The sequence below is a fragment of the Microcaecilia unicolor genome, chromosome 5 (assembly GCF_901765095.1).
Source record: "Microcaecilia unicolor chromosome 5, aMicUni1.1, whole genome shotgun sequence".
In the NCBI taxonomy this organism is placed as follows: Eukaryota; Metazoa; Chordata; class Amphibia; order Gymnophiona; family Siphonopidae; genus Microcaecilia; species Microcaecilia unicolor.
In genome coordinates this window covers 168,790,195-168,808,082 of record NC_044035.1, presented here as the reverse complement: position 1 = coordinate 168,808,082, position 17,888 = coordinate 168,790,195, and the positions used below count along the sequence as shown (strand labels likewise).

General features: G+C 43.1%; 1 protein-coding gene across 6 annotated transcripts in view; it reads left to right on the top strand.

Moving 5' to 3' along the window:
* The window catches only part of ZNF319 (zinc finger protein 319), a 48,363-nt gene extending 32,785 nt beyond the window's left edge, over positions 1-15,578 (top strand). For all 6 annotated transcript variants that reach the window (XM_030203578.1, XM_030203580.1, XM_030203579.1 and 3 more), the window contains exon 3: positions 10,157-15,578. In XM_030203578.1, the coding sequence (XP_030059438.1) occupies positions 10,452-12,122 (1,671 nt within the window). In that variant the 5' untranslated portion in view covers positions 10,157-10,451 and the 3' untranslated portion in view covers positions 12,123-15,578. The remainder of the gene's footprint in view (positions 1-10,156) is intronic.
* The last annotated feature ends 2,310 nt before the right edge of the window (positions 15,579-17,888 follow it).

Here is a 17,888-nt window from a genome sequence, read left to right as displayed (position 1 = left end):
TGCAAGGCCCAGTTGACCAGTGTTCATTGTTTTGAGTGAGCCTGGCTTCTTAGGGATACCCCAATCGTAAGAACAAGCAGTCTGCTTGTCCTCGGAGAAAGTGAAGATACATACCTGTAGCAGGTATTCTCCGAGGACAGCAGGCTGATTGTTCTCACAAACCCACCCACCTCCCCTTTGGAGTTGTTCTAACTCTCTGGTTGCTTTTTTTATTAAACTGACAATGTCACAAGAGTTTTTGCTTTGCTTTAGATATTTTGCTGGTCTCCTGGGCCTTTGTGGACGACGACCTAATTGTGAGAACAATCAGCCTGCTGTCCTCAGAGAATACCTGCTACACGTATGTATCTTCACTATATTGAAAAGAGATATGGGCCTATAAGATTCACATGTTGGATCCTTTCTGGATTTGGGTGGAATAGTAATCTGTACGTGTGCAGATATTTCTGGTAACATTCCTTTGTGCTGAATACTATTCAAAACTTGTGTCAGCAGGGGAACAATGTCAGTACTTAAAGAAACTTGTGGAAGTCCATCAGGGCCTGCTGCTTTGCCCATAGGTAATGTCTTAATATTGGACTGAACTTTCATTGGAGTAATAGCAGCATCTACTATTGCCTTTTGCTCTTGTGTCAGATTGATACTTTGGATACTTTAGATGCTAATCTCTGACTTCTTAACCTATAATTCTGAAAGTAGAGAGAGTGATAGAATTCCACAAATAGGGCTTCAATGTCATGGTCTTTAGTGACCAATGTTCCTTGTTACAAAGCTGAGTTATAGTTGACTGCCCTAGAGTTTAACAGAGTTGTGTCGCTAACAGCTTATCTATTTCCCCCCTCTAACATAATATTTGTGAGATGTCTTACAATATAGAAGTTCTAATTCCTCATCTAAATAAGCATTAATTTGCCTTTTCAAACTTAGAACAGTACAAGTAGCCTCCTCTGTTTGAATTTGCATGTGTTGTGCCTCATTCATTTGTAATTTAGTTCTGGTTACCTCATCTGAAGATGGATATAGCAGAACTAGGAAAGATTCAGAAAAGGGTGACCAAATGATAAAGGGGTGAAAGGCCAAACAGATTATTGTTTTTCAGCTTCAAGAAAAGATGATTGAGAGGGGATATAATAAAAGGGTATAAAATCATGAGTGGGCAGCATGGTTGCGTAAGGAACTGTTTAACATTTCAGGCATAATAAGAGGACATTTCATGAAACAATTTGTAGAAAAAAACTCTTCCTTATTGTAACACCAGACCAGTACAGAAAATGTGGTTTATGCTCAGTGCCCAGTGGATGTAGACAGAGACTATAGAGCTGTGAGCTCTGACTTATATTAGCCATCGTGCAGACACAGCTCCTCAAATGGTGATGAACATCCCATAAAGTGTGTTTTGTGCTGATGTGGTGACTCCTAGGCCTGACTGGAGAGCTAGTTAACTTGTGCTGGGGTTCCATTAGTTGTGGTGGGGAACAGATCAGCACAGACAAAAAAGCACCACTGGGCCTTCAAGAAAGAGATAATAGCCGTCCTTTATTGTGAAAAAGACCCGACACGGGCCGTGTTTCGGCGCACAAGCACTTGCCTCAGGGGTCTAAGATAAAAACACACAGAAATACAGTTATAAATGCAATTATGGATTCAGATCGCACATAAACATTAATACCATAAAATAATTGATTGGATTATAAAAACAATATAAAATATAGTAAAATGAGATAAATGAGGTAATGCAATAAATGGTTGAAAGAAAGTATTAAAATGAAATGCAGAAATAAAATGAATGAGGAACAGAATTAAGTCAGTGATAATCAGGGAAAAGTTAAAAATATGTACAATCATGCACACTTAAAAACAATGATTTTTTTTACACACACACATTTCATTCAAATACATTCAGTTTCTCCCATACACATTGACTTCTTTCCATTAGCACTGAATTTTAACTTGCAGCCTTTAGGACCCTGGAGGAACTATGACTTTATCTCTTCCCCACCCCCTTTACAAACATAAGCATGTCAAGGTGCTTGCCCAATTCTTTTGGCTGTTTTGGATACTAGCCAGCTCTCAAACGTGATTGAAAGTACGTCCAGCGGTGGCTGGTAAGTTTTATTTGGATTTATAAGTTGTCAGTTTAATCTCTTAAACATCGTGGAGCCGATGGCAATGTATATTGCTCAAGCATATCTCTCACTAGCTTAATTTATGTCAGGAGATATGTATAGATTGTTATGGTTTTCAACTCACTGTGGCTTACACAGTTAAGGGATTCTTTCGCATATCAATGTTATAGGGTCCATCTGCCCGTTTCTTCAGCGCTGTCTAACTACACGTCGGGACTTCCTAAATTCATGGAGTATTTATTACACACAGATCTTTAAAGTTTATAATTAACGGTGGTTTACATAGTCATATGACTGTCATAGGTTCCATCGGTTTGTTTTTCATGGCGCTGTTTCAATCTACGTCAGGACTTTTTAAGTTTACAGAGTATTTTCTGCACATGTTCCTGACGATAGAGGGCGGGGTCTAGGGAAACAACAGCTGTTTCTAAATTAGCACTCACTGCTCATAATAAATGGAGGATAATTTCCTCTTATCATTTGATGGCCATTCAAATATACATTTTCCTGTTCCAAATTAGGCAATCCACTTAGGACTTCTGCTTATACATTGTGAAGACACACCCTGGTAAGTCATTCTTTCCCTTGCATTTCAGTACATGATGGTTTCTTAACACTCATGATACTATGACCATGATATTACAACAAGTCATTTAATTGACCTTTTTGCACATTAGGTTACAGAGAAAGTGAGTTAGATTACAATAGGTCATCATATCATATTATGTATAACTGATTTGATGCTTTTGCACACAACGTTTTTTTAAGTGCGCATGATTGTACATATTTTTAACTTTTCCCTGATTATCACTGACTTCTGTTCCTCATTCATTTTATTTCTGCATTTCATTTTAATACTTTCTTTCAACCATTTATTGCATTACCTCATTTATCTCATTTTACTATATTTTATACTGTTTTTATAATCCAATCAATTATTTTATGGTATGAATGTTTATGTGCGATCTGAATCCATAATTGCATTTATAACTGTATTTCTGTGTGTTTTTATGTTAGACCCCTGAGGCAGGTGCTTGTGCGCCAAAACACGGCCCGTGTTGGGTCTTTTTCACAATAAAGGACGGCTATTATCTCTTTCTTGAAGGCCCAGTGGTGCTTTTTTGTCTGTGCTGTATATTTGTATGCTGTATTACCCTCTCTTTTGTTACTGCGGGGAACAGATCAGTACAGGCATTGGAGTGTCACAAAGTAGGCTGCACCTGTTTTTGCCCTTGTTCTTTCCGCACAGGAGCACAAGCATTGTGTGCAAGGGCTGCTGCAGGCTGTTAAGTAGTCATGCACTGAGTCTGTAAAATGCTTCTCCTGGTGTGGGAGCAGATGCAGGGCTCCTTTTGGCTCCTGCTGAAGTTGCTGAGAGCCATCTTAAGGTGGTTCCAACTCTAAAAAGGTAGGGACGCAGGCAAAGGGGCCTTGTCCCATCGGGGGGGGGGGGGGGTTTCTTTTGTTTTACACAGTTGAGCTGCTGTAACAGCAATAAGTTATGGGGTGTCCTTCTTTGCTGGAAGATATGGGAGCCCAGTATGGTTAAGTCTCAACAGGGTTTATGGGATTTTTCCTCTGAGGTTGTTCTACTGTTTCATAAAGCTTTTTTCTGTAAGTCCCAGGACTCCACAGCGGCCTCCTTCCCATTATTCCTGGCACTTCAAGCAAAGTGGGCTAGGTTGGTGATGTCTGAGGACAGATAGAGCCCTTGATAGTCTCCAAGGAATCTCTTTCGGACTGGTGGTCTTCAGTTAGCGTTCCAGATAGGACTTCCTCTGTAGCGGACCCTCTGGGGGAGTATGCCTATTCATAAGGAGGAGCTGCTGGGCATGATTCGAGCCCTCATTTCAGCAGAATGAGACCCCAGAATCAGGTCCGTGTGTCGATGCTGTTCTAGTAGGCAGAATGACACCATTTGGGGCTGTTGGTGGCCCATATAGCAGGGACCATGTACATTTGGGCAGATTATTTCAGCAGGAATTGTCTTGATACTGTACAGTGGTCGTTCTTGAAGGTCTTTGCCAGGATCACCATTTGGTGAGGCATGCCAGTGATGGACTCTATGGCATCCAGCCATAATTTGAAGGTCCTGCTCTTCTTTTGTCGTAAGAAGGAAGAAAATTCAGCGGGACTGGATGTTCTGCTCCAGGAGTGGCTGCCATCCAAACTCTCTTGTATATTTTCTCCATGGCTGCTGATTGTGTCCTGTGGAGGGTAGCAATGTATCCAGGATTGGTTGTGCTAGTAGCTCCAGACTGACTTCAGCATTCCTGAAATGCAGACCCAGTGTGCCTTCAGGTAGAAGAGGGTTTGAGTTTACTCAAGACAGAAGTCTGCTCTGCCAAAGTCTAGTGTTCATGGAAGATTTTTCTCCCTTCTTTCTTAGGGCTTGACTGTTGGGAGGACGCATTTAAGGTTTAAGGACTATTCAAAGCGGGCGATTTCCATGGTTCTCAAAGTGTGGAAATGTTCCAGTTTCTTGGCTTGCATTAGGGTATGCATATTTTGAATATTGGTGTAGCAAGAGAGTGGTCTCTCCATTTGGGCCTTGGTGGCACAGAGTTTACACCTTGTAGGAAGGCTTTAAGAAGGGCTTGGTTCTAGCATACTTGAAAGTGAAGGTAGCTGCCTTAGCCCGCTTCAGAGGTGGCTTAGAGAGTCATCTGCTTGGGGCATACTCCAATATTTGTTTCCACAAAGGAGTGGCAGTTCAAAACCCCCAGTCCAGTGTGTTATTCCAAAATGGAATCTCAACCTAGTGTTGCAGGTTCTAACAACTACACCTTTTGAGCTGTTGGAGACAATTTCTTTGAAAGATCTCACTTTGAAGGTAGTCTTCCTAGTAGTAGCCATTTGTTCAGCTACAAGAATATTGGAGCTGCTGGCCCTGTTTTGCAGGGATCCATTCTTGCAGTTCAACAAAGCAGGGGTAGCCATTAGAATTGTTCCTTCTTTTCTTCCAAAAGTGGTTTGTCTTTCATATCAATTAATTGGTCTTCTTACCCTCCTTTCATTGGGAGAACTGGAAAGGAGAGTTCCGATGTTTGTTTGAAGTGCCTGGATGTCCATGGGGCGCTCCTGCAGTAAAGTAACAAATTTGATTTGCAGATTGGACTGTCCTTTTTGTGCTGTTTGGCAGTGTCAAGAAGGGTGAAGCAGCCTCTAAGGCAACTGTGGTCCATTGGATTAAGGAAGCTATTACTATGGTATATATACTCATGGGGTGTGAGCTGCTGAGAGGTGTGTGGATGCATTCCATCAGGGGAATGGTGGCATCTTGGGCTGAGTCGTAAGCAGTTTCACCAGTGGTCAATATTGCATTCTTTTGTGAAACATTAGATTGGATGTCCAGTCCAGAGAGGATGCTGTCCTTGAGGCATAGGTTCTTTCAGTGGGGATATCTTGTTCCTGCCCAGTTGGAGAAGTGCTTTGCTACCAACATCCCACATGTTCTGGTCTGGTGTGATGGGACAATAAGGAGGGAAATATTTGGTCTTAATTAATGATTATCAGGGTTGCAGGGTTCCTCATTTTCTTTCCTGAGACTCTGTGTGCCATTTCCCACATAAAAATTCTGGTATCCTTTAGGTTTGTAGGTCTGGGTGTTCTGTTGGGGAACCCAAGGTTTCTCGTCATCTGTTTGAAAAGAGAGTGGTTAAGATTTCACTTTGATACAGATATACTGAGGAGCTATGTCTGCATGGTGGCTAATATAGATCAGAGCTCAAAGCTGTATATCTCTGGGTTGGTGAGCATAACCCACACTTTCAGGACTGGTCTGGTTGAATTCAAGGAAAGAAAATGATCAGATATAGGAAAAAAATATGGTCTTAACATAGCTCTTAATGAAACTGTGGCACCTGTTGCTGGAGGATGTCTTAGTTTGGGCTTGCCCAGTGCATATCAGAATGCATCACACAGGCAGGGTGACACCATTTTCAAGATGGCACCTGGAGAAGCAGGCGAGGGGGCATCGTTCTTTTCTACAAGGAATGGGGGGGGGGCTCTGGAGGGTGGGCTGGGCCTCTACTTGACCACCAGGACAAAGTGACTGGGAGGGCCTAGCCTAGCTGAGGAGGGCTGCTAGGGCTACCAGGGCCTGGCCCAGCTTGGGGAGGCACTGGACTACCATGGCTTGTGGCTGGAGGGGGGAGACTATCAGACCATTTAAAGGTGTTTTTTTTTTTTTTTTTGTAAGGCTGGGGTAAGGGGGAGTCGGGGTGTGTGTTATACTATACACCAGGATATGTTTGTAAGGGGGGGCAGGAAGAGTTGTTGGGTTGGGGGTAAGGGGCTTATTTCCACAGCATTCTTTTTTTTTTTTTTTTTTTTCTTTTCTTTTCTTTTTTTTTTTCAGGAAAGTTTGACATTTTTTGTACTGAGGAGCAAATTTACCATGATTTTAACGTGGCATGAATTTGCATGCTCATTATTTTGAGCATGTTATGGCAATTTTTCTGTGCTAGAGTCACGGTAGAGTTTCGCAAACCTTTGAGCCTTTGCCCCAAGGTCAGCAAACAAATGGTAGATCAGGGCTTTACAAATCCCGGGTGCCAAGTTGCTGTGGTCCTAGAAACTGTGCCCTGGTGCCCAGGATTTCATTCGCTTGAAAGATTTTACCCCCCCCCCCCTCCTTTCACAGCACTGTGTCAAACTGCTTCTTTGGTCTCTGCACAGCAATTGGGCTCTTCAGATACTTGAGCTGCGCAGTGCAGGAAGTTTGGGAAGTCTCCTGAGACTTGAAACCGCGAGGTTTCCCAAACTTCCTGCACCGTGCAGCTCAAGTATCTGAAGAGTCTGATTTGCTTTGCAGAGCCCAGAGAAGCAGTATGAGGCAATGCTGCGAATGACGCAAGAGCTGGTAGCTGCTATAAGACAGAGAGCCAGAGAGAAATGGGTAAAGGCTGGAGGGGGGGGGGGGCATGAGAGAGGCTGTGAAGGCTTTGTGTGTGTGTGTGTGTGTGGGGGGGGGGGGGCGTTATGAGATGCAGACTGGGTGAAGGCTGTGGGAAGGGGGAATGAGAGACTGATCTGGACCCAGCCTACAGTGATAGGTGAAACCAAGCAAGTTTAATGACAGGAGACGACTTGAGCCTATCTGGCCCATTATCAGGGCTGAAGGCACTGAGTGGAACCTGCCGCCATTTTGGTCAGAATGAAACAATTGCGATCACTGTTGAAAACAATAGCAAACTTGTGAGGTATATATTGTTTTATTAAACATCCTAGGTTTTGCATTCTCTCTTTAAGAGGGGATCGGGGGGGGGGGGGGGGGGTGTTGGGGGAGTTTTGAAGGGAGTCTGTGAAGGGGGGGGGGGAGGGTTATATTCAAAATGTTTTTGCCAGTGTTCCAGACCTTGCTTTATGTGCAATGCTGTATTGTGGATTTCAGTGCTGTATGCCTTTATTTTTGCTTATGATGACAATAAAGATAGTTATACTGTGATAAAGTCACATCCAGGATAGTTGGGCTAAGGCAGTGTCAGTTGGAAATACAAGTCCCAGAAGGCATTGCAGGCAAGGAGCCAGGGGGTGAGATGAGGAACCCGTACTGGACTCAGCTGCAATAGGGGAAGACATGGGTGTAAGCTGGCAGGATGTGTAGATTGGCTGCCACTAGGGGGAGAGAGATAGGAAACCCTGTGTGCAGGAGCTCATCATTAGTCTAATGCTCAACTAAGCTGGTATGGGTGTGGGGGAAGCTAATGGAAGGAGAATGATTGGTTGTGAGAGCAGAAGCCAGGGATTGATTAGGCAGGTGGGAAGGAGTCCCAGAGGAGAGAAGCAGTTGCAGGCTGAAAACCCTTGGGTAAGAGAGGTCCCTAAAGTACTGAAGCAGGCTGAAATTCCTTGGGTGTGAGGAAGTGCCAAAAGTGTTTGCAGGCAGAAAATCCTTGGGTAAGGGAGGTCTCTAAAGTATTGAATTTACCAGTGAAGCTGATGCAGGGTGAAATCCCTTGGGTATGAGGAATCCCTAAAGTGTTGAACTCTTCTGAAGGTAAAGAGAGTAGAAGGTAGAAACTGCTGCTTTGTGATTTAACTGTGATGATGAACTGAAAGAACTGCTTCTATTTGGAATTGAACTACTGTTTATTGTGCACTGGATAAAGAGCCCAGACTGGAGCTGACTGTTAGCCTGTATTGAATCCTGGTATGTGCTGATAGCCTACTGCTTAAAGGAGACTATTTTGCCACACACTTTCAAGTGGCTTATATGTGCTTAAGATTGAAGGTGAATGCTGCTGTTGGAACTGTGTATCAGGTCTACTAGAAACCTGCATGGAATAAAGTCCTAAAGATTGAAGTTGCTGGTGGACATTTATTTCTTGACTGTACCAGGAGCCTGTGGCTGGAGGAGATTGTTCTATCCTTGGCTACACCTAGAGGTACCTGGTTACAATACGTAAAAAACAATTGCAAATGCTTAGTGTGCTGCCTTTGCTCGTGAGAGCTCTGGGGTTAGGGAGAACTGTGGGAGGTGAGGGCTCTGGGGTTAGATGGAACTGCAGGTGGTGAGGGCTCTGGGGTTGGGAGAAACTGCGCGCAGTGAGGGGTTAGGGGGAACTGAGGGCGTTGGGAGCTAGAGTGCCCCTTGAAATGACACACTGATTGCAAAACTTGGAAACTTGAATTTAGGACAGATAATTACTCTAACCGATGAAAGGTTATTCCGTTGTGATACTTCCTTTGTGTACATCCATATGCTGCACAAGCTGGCATGTTTCTAACTGTAACTGTGTTAAAATAAGAATGAACAACAGCATTGTGGTGCTGCATCTTGATAGTTTGTTTTGGTAGCACCTGCACAGGGGAGACGGTGGGGGAGGGAGGCAGGGTGGAATGGCTTCAACCGTTTGACATCGTGCCAGCTCCTGACTTATTAAATTTCCATGGGTGAAACAGACGCAATTGCATATGTGCTTATTTACAAAATATGGGGGTAAATATTCAGCCGGCAGCAGTGAGCGTTTTGCTGACCGCTGCTGGCGTTATTCCTGGATATTCACTGCTGGGCCTCGGCACTGAATATCTGGTTTATGTGTCACTGGCTAACACATAGGTGGTTAAGTGTGATATTCAGATCTTAATCGGCAAAAGCTTGCCACATAAAGATAGGACTGCGTTTTATGTGGTAATCCTGGCCAACTGCTGACTGCCCTAGAATGCTCCCAAAATAGCCTGTTTTCACTTACGCGCTAAATGCCAATTTTCAGCGCCGATAACCAGTTTAAGTGCTGCTGAAAATTTGCAAATAACCCCAAACAAACAATTTAACTGGTTGGTAGCCGTTACTGGCCGATTAAGTTATTTTGAATATTGACCAGCACTAGTAAAAGAGGCCCGTTTCCAACAGAAAGGAAACGGGTGCTAGGTTCCAGGGATGGGATGTATGGATAGACTAGAAGGCAAAAGAGTCTTCTCCAGAATAGCCCCCACACTTTTCAATGCATTCTGAATGCAAGATTATCTTTGTTTCAGAAACAGGTGAAAGCTAGGTTTTTCTCCCAAGCTTTTAGTGGACGAAACAACTAACTAGTTAGCACAGACACACACCAGCTATATACTGTATGTAGTAGGACTTGCTTATCCATTCCTATCCTAGCTGAGATCAATGTCATGATTCACCTTTCTGACTTCAGTGCAATTTTCTTTTAGTTAGTTCCCTTATTTTCATTAGCTCTTGTTGCTCTCTCTTTTATCTGCCTTATATTCCACCTCCACTTACATCCTAAGCTATCTATTAAGATGAATTTATTGTAAATTGTGTTGACAAAGTAGCATAGTAGTCTATGCCATAATACATACTGTTGTTGAATATTTTTTTCCTGACATTGTCTACTGCCTATGTCCAGATTCTTCTTACTGCACACTGCCTTGGGTGAATTTGTTCAAAAGGCGGTAAATAAATACATAGGTTATGTTTCAGATAATTGTGCTGCTTTGCGAAGCACAGATTGTTGGCTCACTGAGACAGTTCTGGGACACTGAATTCTTAACTTTCTTTTGTTGTTCATATTTTTTTTCAGGATTTATCCTTGTGAGACTGTTGGCAGCTGTCATACTTCAGCCCTGGCGAAAGAAGATTCAGGATCAACCATCATTCTAAGAACCTTTGCAATAGTTTCTATTGGAAAGTGGAGAAATGTGAGCTAGTGTCTGACTTCTGCATTTCCCCCTCCTGCTTTTCAAAGATTTGGCTGTCAGCACCTCTCCAGCCTCCAAACTTGACTGTCCACCCAAGAATCTGTGCTGCTTTGTTTCTCCTCATCCAGTGAAAAACTGAAGCCATCTATATTTAAAACCCGTTTCTTCTTCCCTAGCATGTCGGAAGGCTGGCCTCAGCAGCCTCCACTCCCACCACCGCCCCCACAGCAGCAGCAGCAATTGCCGCAACACCATGTGGGGACAGCAGTGCTGGGAGAGCACTCTGTGCCATCGAATCCAGCTGAGAACCCTCTTGGTTGTGCAGTGTATGGCATCCTGCTCCAGCCTGACCCAAACTTACAGCATCCGCCTTTACAGGCAGCAGAGCAGTTGCATAAGTGCGGGGTGTGTGGACACGATCTCACCCATTTGTCAAACCCTCATGAGCACCAGTGTCTGCCGGGACATGACCGCTCCTTCCAGTGCACCCAGTGTCTGAAGATTTTCCACCAGGCCACAGATTTACTGGAGCACCAGTGTGTGCAGGTGGAACAGAAGCCCTTTGTCTGTGGTGTCTGTAAAATGGGTTTCTCCTTGCTCACCTCGCTAGCACAACACCACAATGTCCATAATGGGAGTGCTATAAAATGCTCTATTTGTGAGAAAACTTATAAACAACCTGAGGCAGAGCGCCCACCAGATCCTGTCCCAGAAACCTCAGAAAAGCCCTATAGCTGCACCATCTGCCAGAAGACATTCAAGCATCTATCTGAACTATCGCGCCATGAGCGTGTGCACACTGGTGAGAAACCATATAAGTGCACTCTTTGTGATAAGAGCTTCAGTCAGTCTTCACACCTAGTGCATCACAAGCGCACCCACAGCTCAGAGCGGCCTTACAAGTGCACAGTGTGTGAAAAATCCTTCAAACACCGCTCGCACCTGGTACGCCACATGTATGCACACTCCGATGAGCATCTATTCAAGTGCAATGTCTGTGAACTGCACTTCAAGGAATCTGTGGAGCTTCTGCATCACCAGTGCACACCTGTTGGAGAGCGTCCTTTTCGTTGTGGAGAGTGTCAAAAATCCTTCAAACGGCCTTCTGATCTGCGGCAGCATGAGCGTACCCACAGTGAGGAGCGTCCTTTCAAGTGTGACCTTTGCCAGATGAGTTTCAAGCAGCAGTATGCCCTAATGCGCCACCGCCGGACACACAAGCTGGAGGAGCCATTTAAATGTAACCTGTGTGAGAAGGGCTTTGTGCAGCCCTCACATCTAGTGTACCATCAGCATGTGCATGGCATTGAGAACCTTTTCAAGTGCAATGTCTGTCAGAAGGGCTTCAACCAGTCTACAGAGCTCCTGCGGCACAAATGCATGCAAAATGCAGAGCGCCCATTCAAGTGCACTATCTGCAACAAATCTTACAAGCGCTCATCAGCTTTGCAGAAGCACCAGTCCTCACATTGTGCTGAGAAGCCGCTCAAGTGCACACTGTGTGAGCGCCGCTTTTTTTCTTCCTCTGAGTTCGTGCAGCATCGCTGTGATCCTGTACGGGAGAAGCCACTGAAGTGCTTGGACTGCGAGAAACGATTTAAGTATGCTTCAGATCTGCAGCGGCACCGGCGGGTTCACACGGGTGAGAAGCCCTACAAGTGCCTCTCATGTGAGAAGGCCTTCAAGCAGCGGGAGCACCTCAACAAGCATAACGGTGTGCATAACCGTGAGCAGCAGTACAAATGTATGTGGTGCGGAGAACGTTTCCTGGACCTAGCCTTGCTGCAGGAGCACAGTGTGCAGCACACTGCTGAGGGGGCATACCAGGTGGCAGCCTGCCTACCATGAGCTGCCTTTTAGTGGATTGTAGTTGGTATGCAGATATGAACCCAAACCTTTGATCTTCCCTTCTCTGCACCTAGATAGGTCAATGGAAGAAAAACATCTGATCAATAGTTCAGTACAAGATATATGTGGTCACCTTTGTATTATTCCACTCATTTTAATATGCTTTCCGCTGATAACCAAATGGAATAGTATTTGAGTTATTTCACAGAAAGAGGTAGATAAAGATCCAGGTAATGCAGCTTAAACCATAGATCAACCCAAGTTTACTGATATGAGTTTGGAGGTGGTGTGGTCCTTTGGATAGTTGCCTAAGCTAGATAACAGTAGTCTGTTCTGGAGTGCAAACCATTTGGTATCTTCTCTGGTTCACATATGACCAAACCAGTTTAGCTGTCTCTGTGCAGAACTGGCTTTGGGACTCTCCTGCACCTGAACTCAGTCATTAGGGGAAAGAGATCAAGTGTCAGGATGCCTTTTTATAGTTGGAGTGAATTACTCTGGATTCATTATTGTTAACACTGAATATTAATGCTATAATGATTTTATAATGCAGCCTGCTAGCAAAAAGCATTGTATGTCTACCACTGTTCCTCATCCCCAATCAGTCACATGCTGTTCAGTCTAAACTGACTACTGAAGTCCAATAAATGGTTGTACTTTAATAACCCCTTTCACACTAACTATGAGGATAATTTGCTTAGTTTCCGTAGTAGAACTTTCTTAGAGGAAGAATTAGCAGTTGTGTAGCCGTTTGGGGAGCATGGCCTAGAAATCATGAGTAACCCTTGTTTTAGGGTTACTGTAAAGGACATAGAGTATGGTGGCATCCACACCTGATACTTGGGCTTCTGAGGCAATAGCTGATCTTACTGAAGGCTGAACTGGTCCCCTCTTTGAGCTCTTTAGTACGTACTAGAGAAGGCTTACCCCCATAAGACCATGCTGTCCAGAATTCCCAGCCTACTTTCTTTTTCTGCTTCAAATGAGCAGCCCTGTGGCATTAGTGAATTGGAAAATTTACTTCATAAGATTGTATTTATTGGAAGACACTGTGTTGGATTTGTTTCTAGAGGTCATATGTCAGGATTATGTGAGTTTACACATAATCTATTCTACTTTGGAAGAATAACATGCAACTTTTAAAAAAAAGTGTTTTTATTATCCATTATGCACATATATGTCCAGAAAAAGTAGTATATATGTGGATATGAGGAACATTTTCTGCATAAACACTTATCCTCCCTAATTTATGTATGAATCTCATTACTTGTCATTGCAGCAATATCAGACAGAAAAAAACAAAACAATATTTTAAACAGGATCTGGCATGAAGTTCTCTTTTGCATACCAGCAGAATATAACTTGCTTGTATGAATCAAAATTATTTGTCATTTACTTTAGTGTCTTTTTACCTAGTACCCCCTCCTCCTCCACCCCCTCACCCCCCTGGCTATATTCTTCCTAGATCTTTGATATTGCAAGACCAGACTGATGCTGCCACTAGGGCCAAGTAGTTTTTAAGAACTCTACCCCTCACTCTAGGGAGCAAGGAGTTCCAAAATGGTTCCCAAATTTTTTGAAAAACCACCCACTTAGCTGATTGTGTGTGTAATCCTTAACCTATCCATGGTGAGTAATTGAATTAGTTGTGACTGCCACTGGGCTATGGATGGTGCTTCTACAGCTAGCCAGTTTCTTAGAAGTCCTGAGTGCCACTCCCCAGGTTATTCATCTCCAGAGCCCTGGAGATTCTACAAAACTATCTCCCATCAAACTAGAAAGGTGCTAACATACACTTTGCCAAAACTCTGTAATGGGCTGATAATACCAAAACATGTGACCCAATGAGGCCAGTGCTCTTATTCATTTGGGACGTTCATTCACATTTTTAAATTTAGTCTTGAAGGCTCTATGGGTAGACATGATCTCTCATTAAAAACTTATATTGCATTTCACATAATACCATATTATCTGTAACAAGTTTGATGCCCAACAGACAAGCTTTAATTCGGTCCCCTTGACATTCAGATTATAAAGCCTCCACTCCAGGCTCTAGCCAGGGAATCATCACAATTTGCAGTGATTTTCTGATGGCTTGCCATTCAGATTTTAAGTTGTGCATCGAGACAAAAAGCTTTATTAAAGTGTTAATACATTTCTTCTGTTAAGGGTGAAGTATTGAGTCCATTTTATTAGTGACACATCTGCAGGTAAGCATAAATATTCGTTTTGCTAAAATTGTATTCAATTTCTAATGTTTGAAAAGTTTTTATTTTGCCCTGTTCATCTACCAACTGAAATAAGGAACGTGTAACTCCTTACTGCCCCATACCTGAAATGTTTTGCTAGACATTCCAGGAACAGAATCCCAGTTTCCCCAAATTGGTAACAAGGGGGTCACAGTCAATTGACAGTGGAGCTGCTTGCACAGTCGTTCCACATAAATCTCATGGGTCCCATCAGCATATGATTTTTTATATGTGCCTGCACATTGACCGCCCTTGAGTGCAGGATATAACTAACAAAAATGTAATGGGTTACCGAACAATGTTTCAATACATATAATTAAAAAATGGCTACTGCCCTTATACCAGTCACTGAGATGTTGCATTACAAAAGTTAAATTGTTTTGCTTAAGGTCTACCAGGCCTAATCCTCCCCTCTCTCTGGGCTTCATGAATAAGTGACAAATCTAGTTGTTGCATGATACCCACTCTTGAGGAGAAATAACGAGTGAGGACATCTACAATACACAAAACTATTTTGGAACCAAGATAATTTTCTATAAAAATATTTTGAAGGGAAATTGGGAGCCTCCACCAAGTGGCTAATTTTTCTTGGGAATCCCTTGAGGGCCTATGTTTGGTGCAGTTTTGCAAGTCTGCTGGGATATAAAGGCCTAAATAATGAATAGAATTATGAACACAGGATAATGGAAATGGCCCAGTCACTGGGTCTTCAGTTCTGTACTGAGGAGGAGGGCTTCCAGTTATGTTTAACTTCAAATCTGATACAGCTCCAAAGGTTTCAAATGCCACTAACACACGTGACAAAGTATCTTAATGGTTGGTTAGCATAAAAATATCAACTGGAAATGCCAATCGCGTTATTTCTTCATTCGCAAAATGTACTCCATTAATTGCATGATTAGTTTTAATGGTCACAAGCAAGAAAACACTTTTCTTGCTTGTTTACCTGATATCTGAGGTTTCTTTGAGGACAAGGAGGCTCCATATTTTTACGTGTGGGTCGTCGTCCGCGACGGCCCAGGAGACTGGAACTTTTCTTCAGAAAAACCTAGAAGTTTGCAGAGTGCTCGCCCGTGCAGGCCCGAGCGCACTGCGCGAGACGCTTCCCGCCCGTGACGCGAGCGTGACTGAACCAGTTTTTTTTTCTCCGAGCTTGAGGAGAGTTGTTTTTTTAGCTGCTCTCCTTCGTTTGCTCAGGAGACTGTGAGTTTTGTGCACCTTTTTGTCTTTTTTTCCTTTTGTTTTTCACAAAATTAAAAAAAAAAAAAAGGTTTCATGCCGTTTCATTTGTAGAATGTCATACCCATTTATACCAAATTGTGGGCATTATGAGCATCTCTGGTCAATCGGTAAAATTTCAATCCATTTGGTCTGTAATAGACACTTCGGATTCTTTAGAGCTTTATCTTCCTTTCATATCCCAGCAGGACCTTGGAAGATGGTGTCTGGTAATGTTTTGACCTTATTCATCATCCCTGTGACTGCATCTACTTTTTTTCTTCCACCTTTTGTTTTTGTGAGTTTCTTTTCATTTTGAGTAGATAAAAATTAGGAGTTGTGTAGATGTCAGAATATGATATTTCACTGGGTTGCTTGGTTGGTGTGGCGGTCAGGGTGTATAGGGTCTAGAGAAGTGGTACATCGTCCACATAGTAGTAACCTGAGATGCCATTCATTTGGAAAAGAGTAGCTAGGAGAATGATATGTATTAAAGGACTGGGCAAGGAGAGAGCCCTAGGGGACTCCATTGTCAAGGGTATAAGAAGGAGAGAGGCATGTTCCAAAAGCAGCTCAGTATGATCTTTCAATGAGGTAACGATTTCAGGACCTGGTCACGGCCTCAGGCGTTCTAATTGAAAGAAATGGTTGACAACATCAAAGGCTGAAGAGATATCAAGAAAGTTGAGGATGGTTATTGATCTACCATGGTGCTTCATATTTCATTCAGTATGGAAACTAAGATTGTTTCTTTACAAAAGTCCTGTTAAAGCCAGGGGTTTGCAAGGTGTTGATATTTTCCAAAAAGGTGGAAGTTGAGAAAGGACCTCCTTCTGCACAATTTGGAGGTAAAAGGCAGATTTGAAATTGGTGTGCAGTAAGAGAGGGTGTGTGCACACAGGCCAGAGTTGTATGGGTTGGTCCAGGTGGAGAACTACCACTCTGAACTCAAGGCTATTAAAGATCGTTTCTACCATTTTCTTTTTTGAGATTTTTTTTCCTCCTTATTCTGTTTTTGGCATGTCTTCTATGTATTATCTACTAGGTTTTCTCTCTTAATTTTACTTCTTATGTTCTTCCTTTCTCCATCTTAATCCATTCCCATCTGACACTGTCACCCCATCTCTCTTATCTACCTCTTCTCTCCATCAGCATTTTTCCACATTTCACCCTCCAATTGCAATGTTTGTTCTCTTCAGCTATTCCATCTCCCCCATATCACTTATCCTTCACCTCTGATGGATGTGTGCTTTTTAAAGATCGGAGTGGAGGAGTGGCCTAGTGGTTAGGGTGGTGGACTTTGGTCCTGGGGAACTGAGGAACTGAGTTCGATTCCCACTTCAGGCACAGGCAGCTCCTTGTGACTCTGGGCAAGTCACTTAACCCTCCATTGCCCCATGTAAGCCGCATTGAGCCTGCCATGAGTGGGAAAATGCGGGGTACAAATGTAACAAAAATAAGGATGCTATACTACATTTTTTGTGACCGGTATCCTTTTATTCTAGTTTATTGTTGGGAACCTATGCTCTTGTGCTAGATGGTAGGTCTTGCTGCCCACTGTTCTTCTGCTCTTTGAGTTGCTTGGCCTTCAGCGCCAGGGTCGGAGGTAGGCAGAACGGCTGCAGAGAGAAACAAGGAACAGAATAATAAATACTGCAGAAACATCCTTTCAACACACTCCTAGTGAACAAAGGCTGTCCTTTGTAAACCTCCCACTTTGTGCCCAACTGAATTCTGTTTTCCTTCAGTACCACTAAACTAGGGTTCTCAAACAGATCTAGTTTTCAGGTTGATTGCAATAAAAATTATTTGTATATAGTGGCTTTGTTTTATGGTCAATTTATATACTCGAGGATTGTCGCAAAATATGTGCATCGCTCTCTAGCTCTTACTGGAGTTGAGCCCTTGGCCTTGTCAAGGTTTTAGCAAGCACTCTACTAGCCTTGCCTGCACATGTGCTCCTCTGCTTGTCCTGGGCAAGAACTATACTCACAAGCTATTTCCCAATGGCTCCTGAGGCTACTGAGACCTTACCACAACCTGAGAAGGTTATAGGGAGTTTCTAGAAAGAAAAGTATTCCCATATCATTTGCTGAAAATTACTGAGTTGTTATGTTTCACATCTCAGACAGAGAGCTAATACACTAATGGTCAGCATTCAAAAGGACTTATCTGTATAGCAGTGGCTGCCATATAGATAAATTCTCTATCTGTCAAAAAGAGGCCAGACCAAGTTGCCAAACACCAAAAAGGGGGTGACTAAAGATGAACATGAAAAAAGAACTTAGAAAATCTGAAA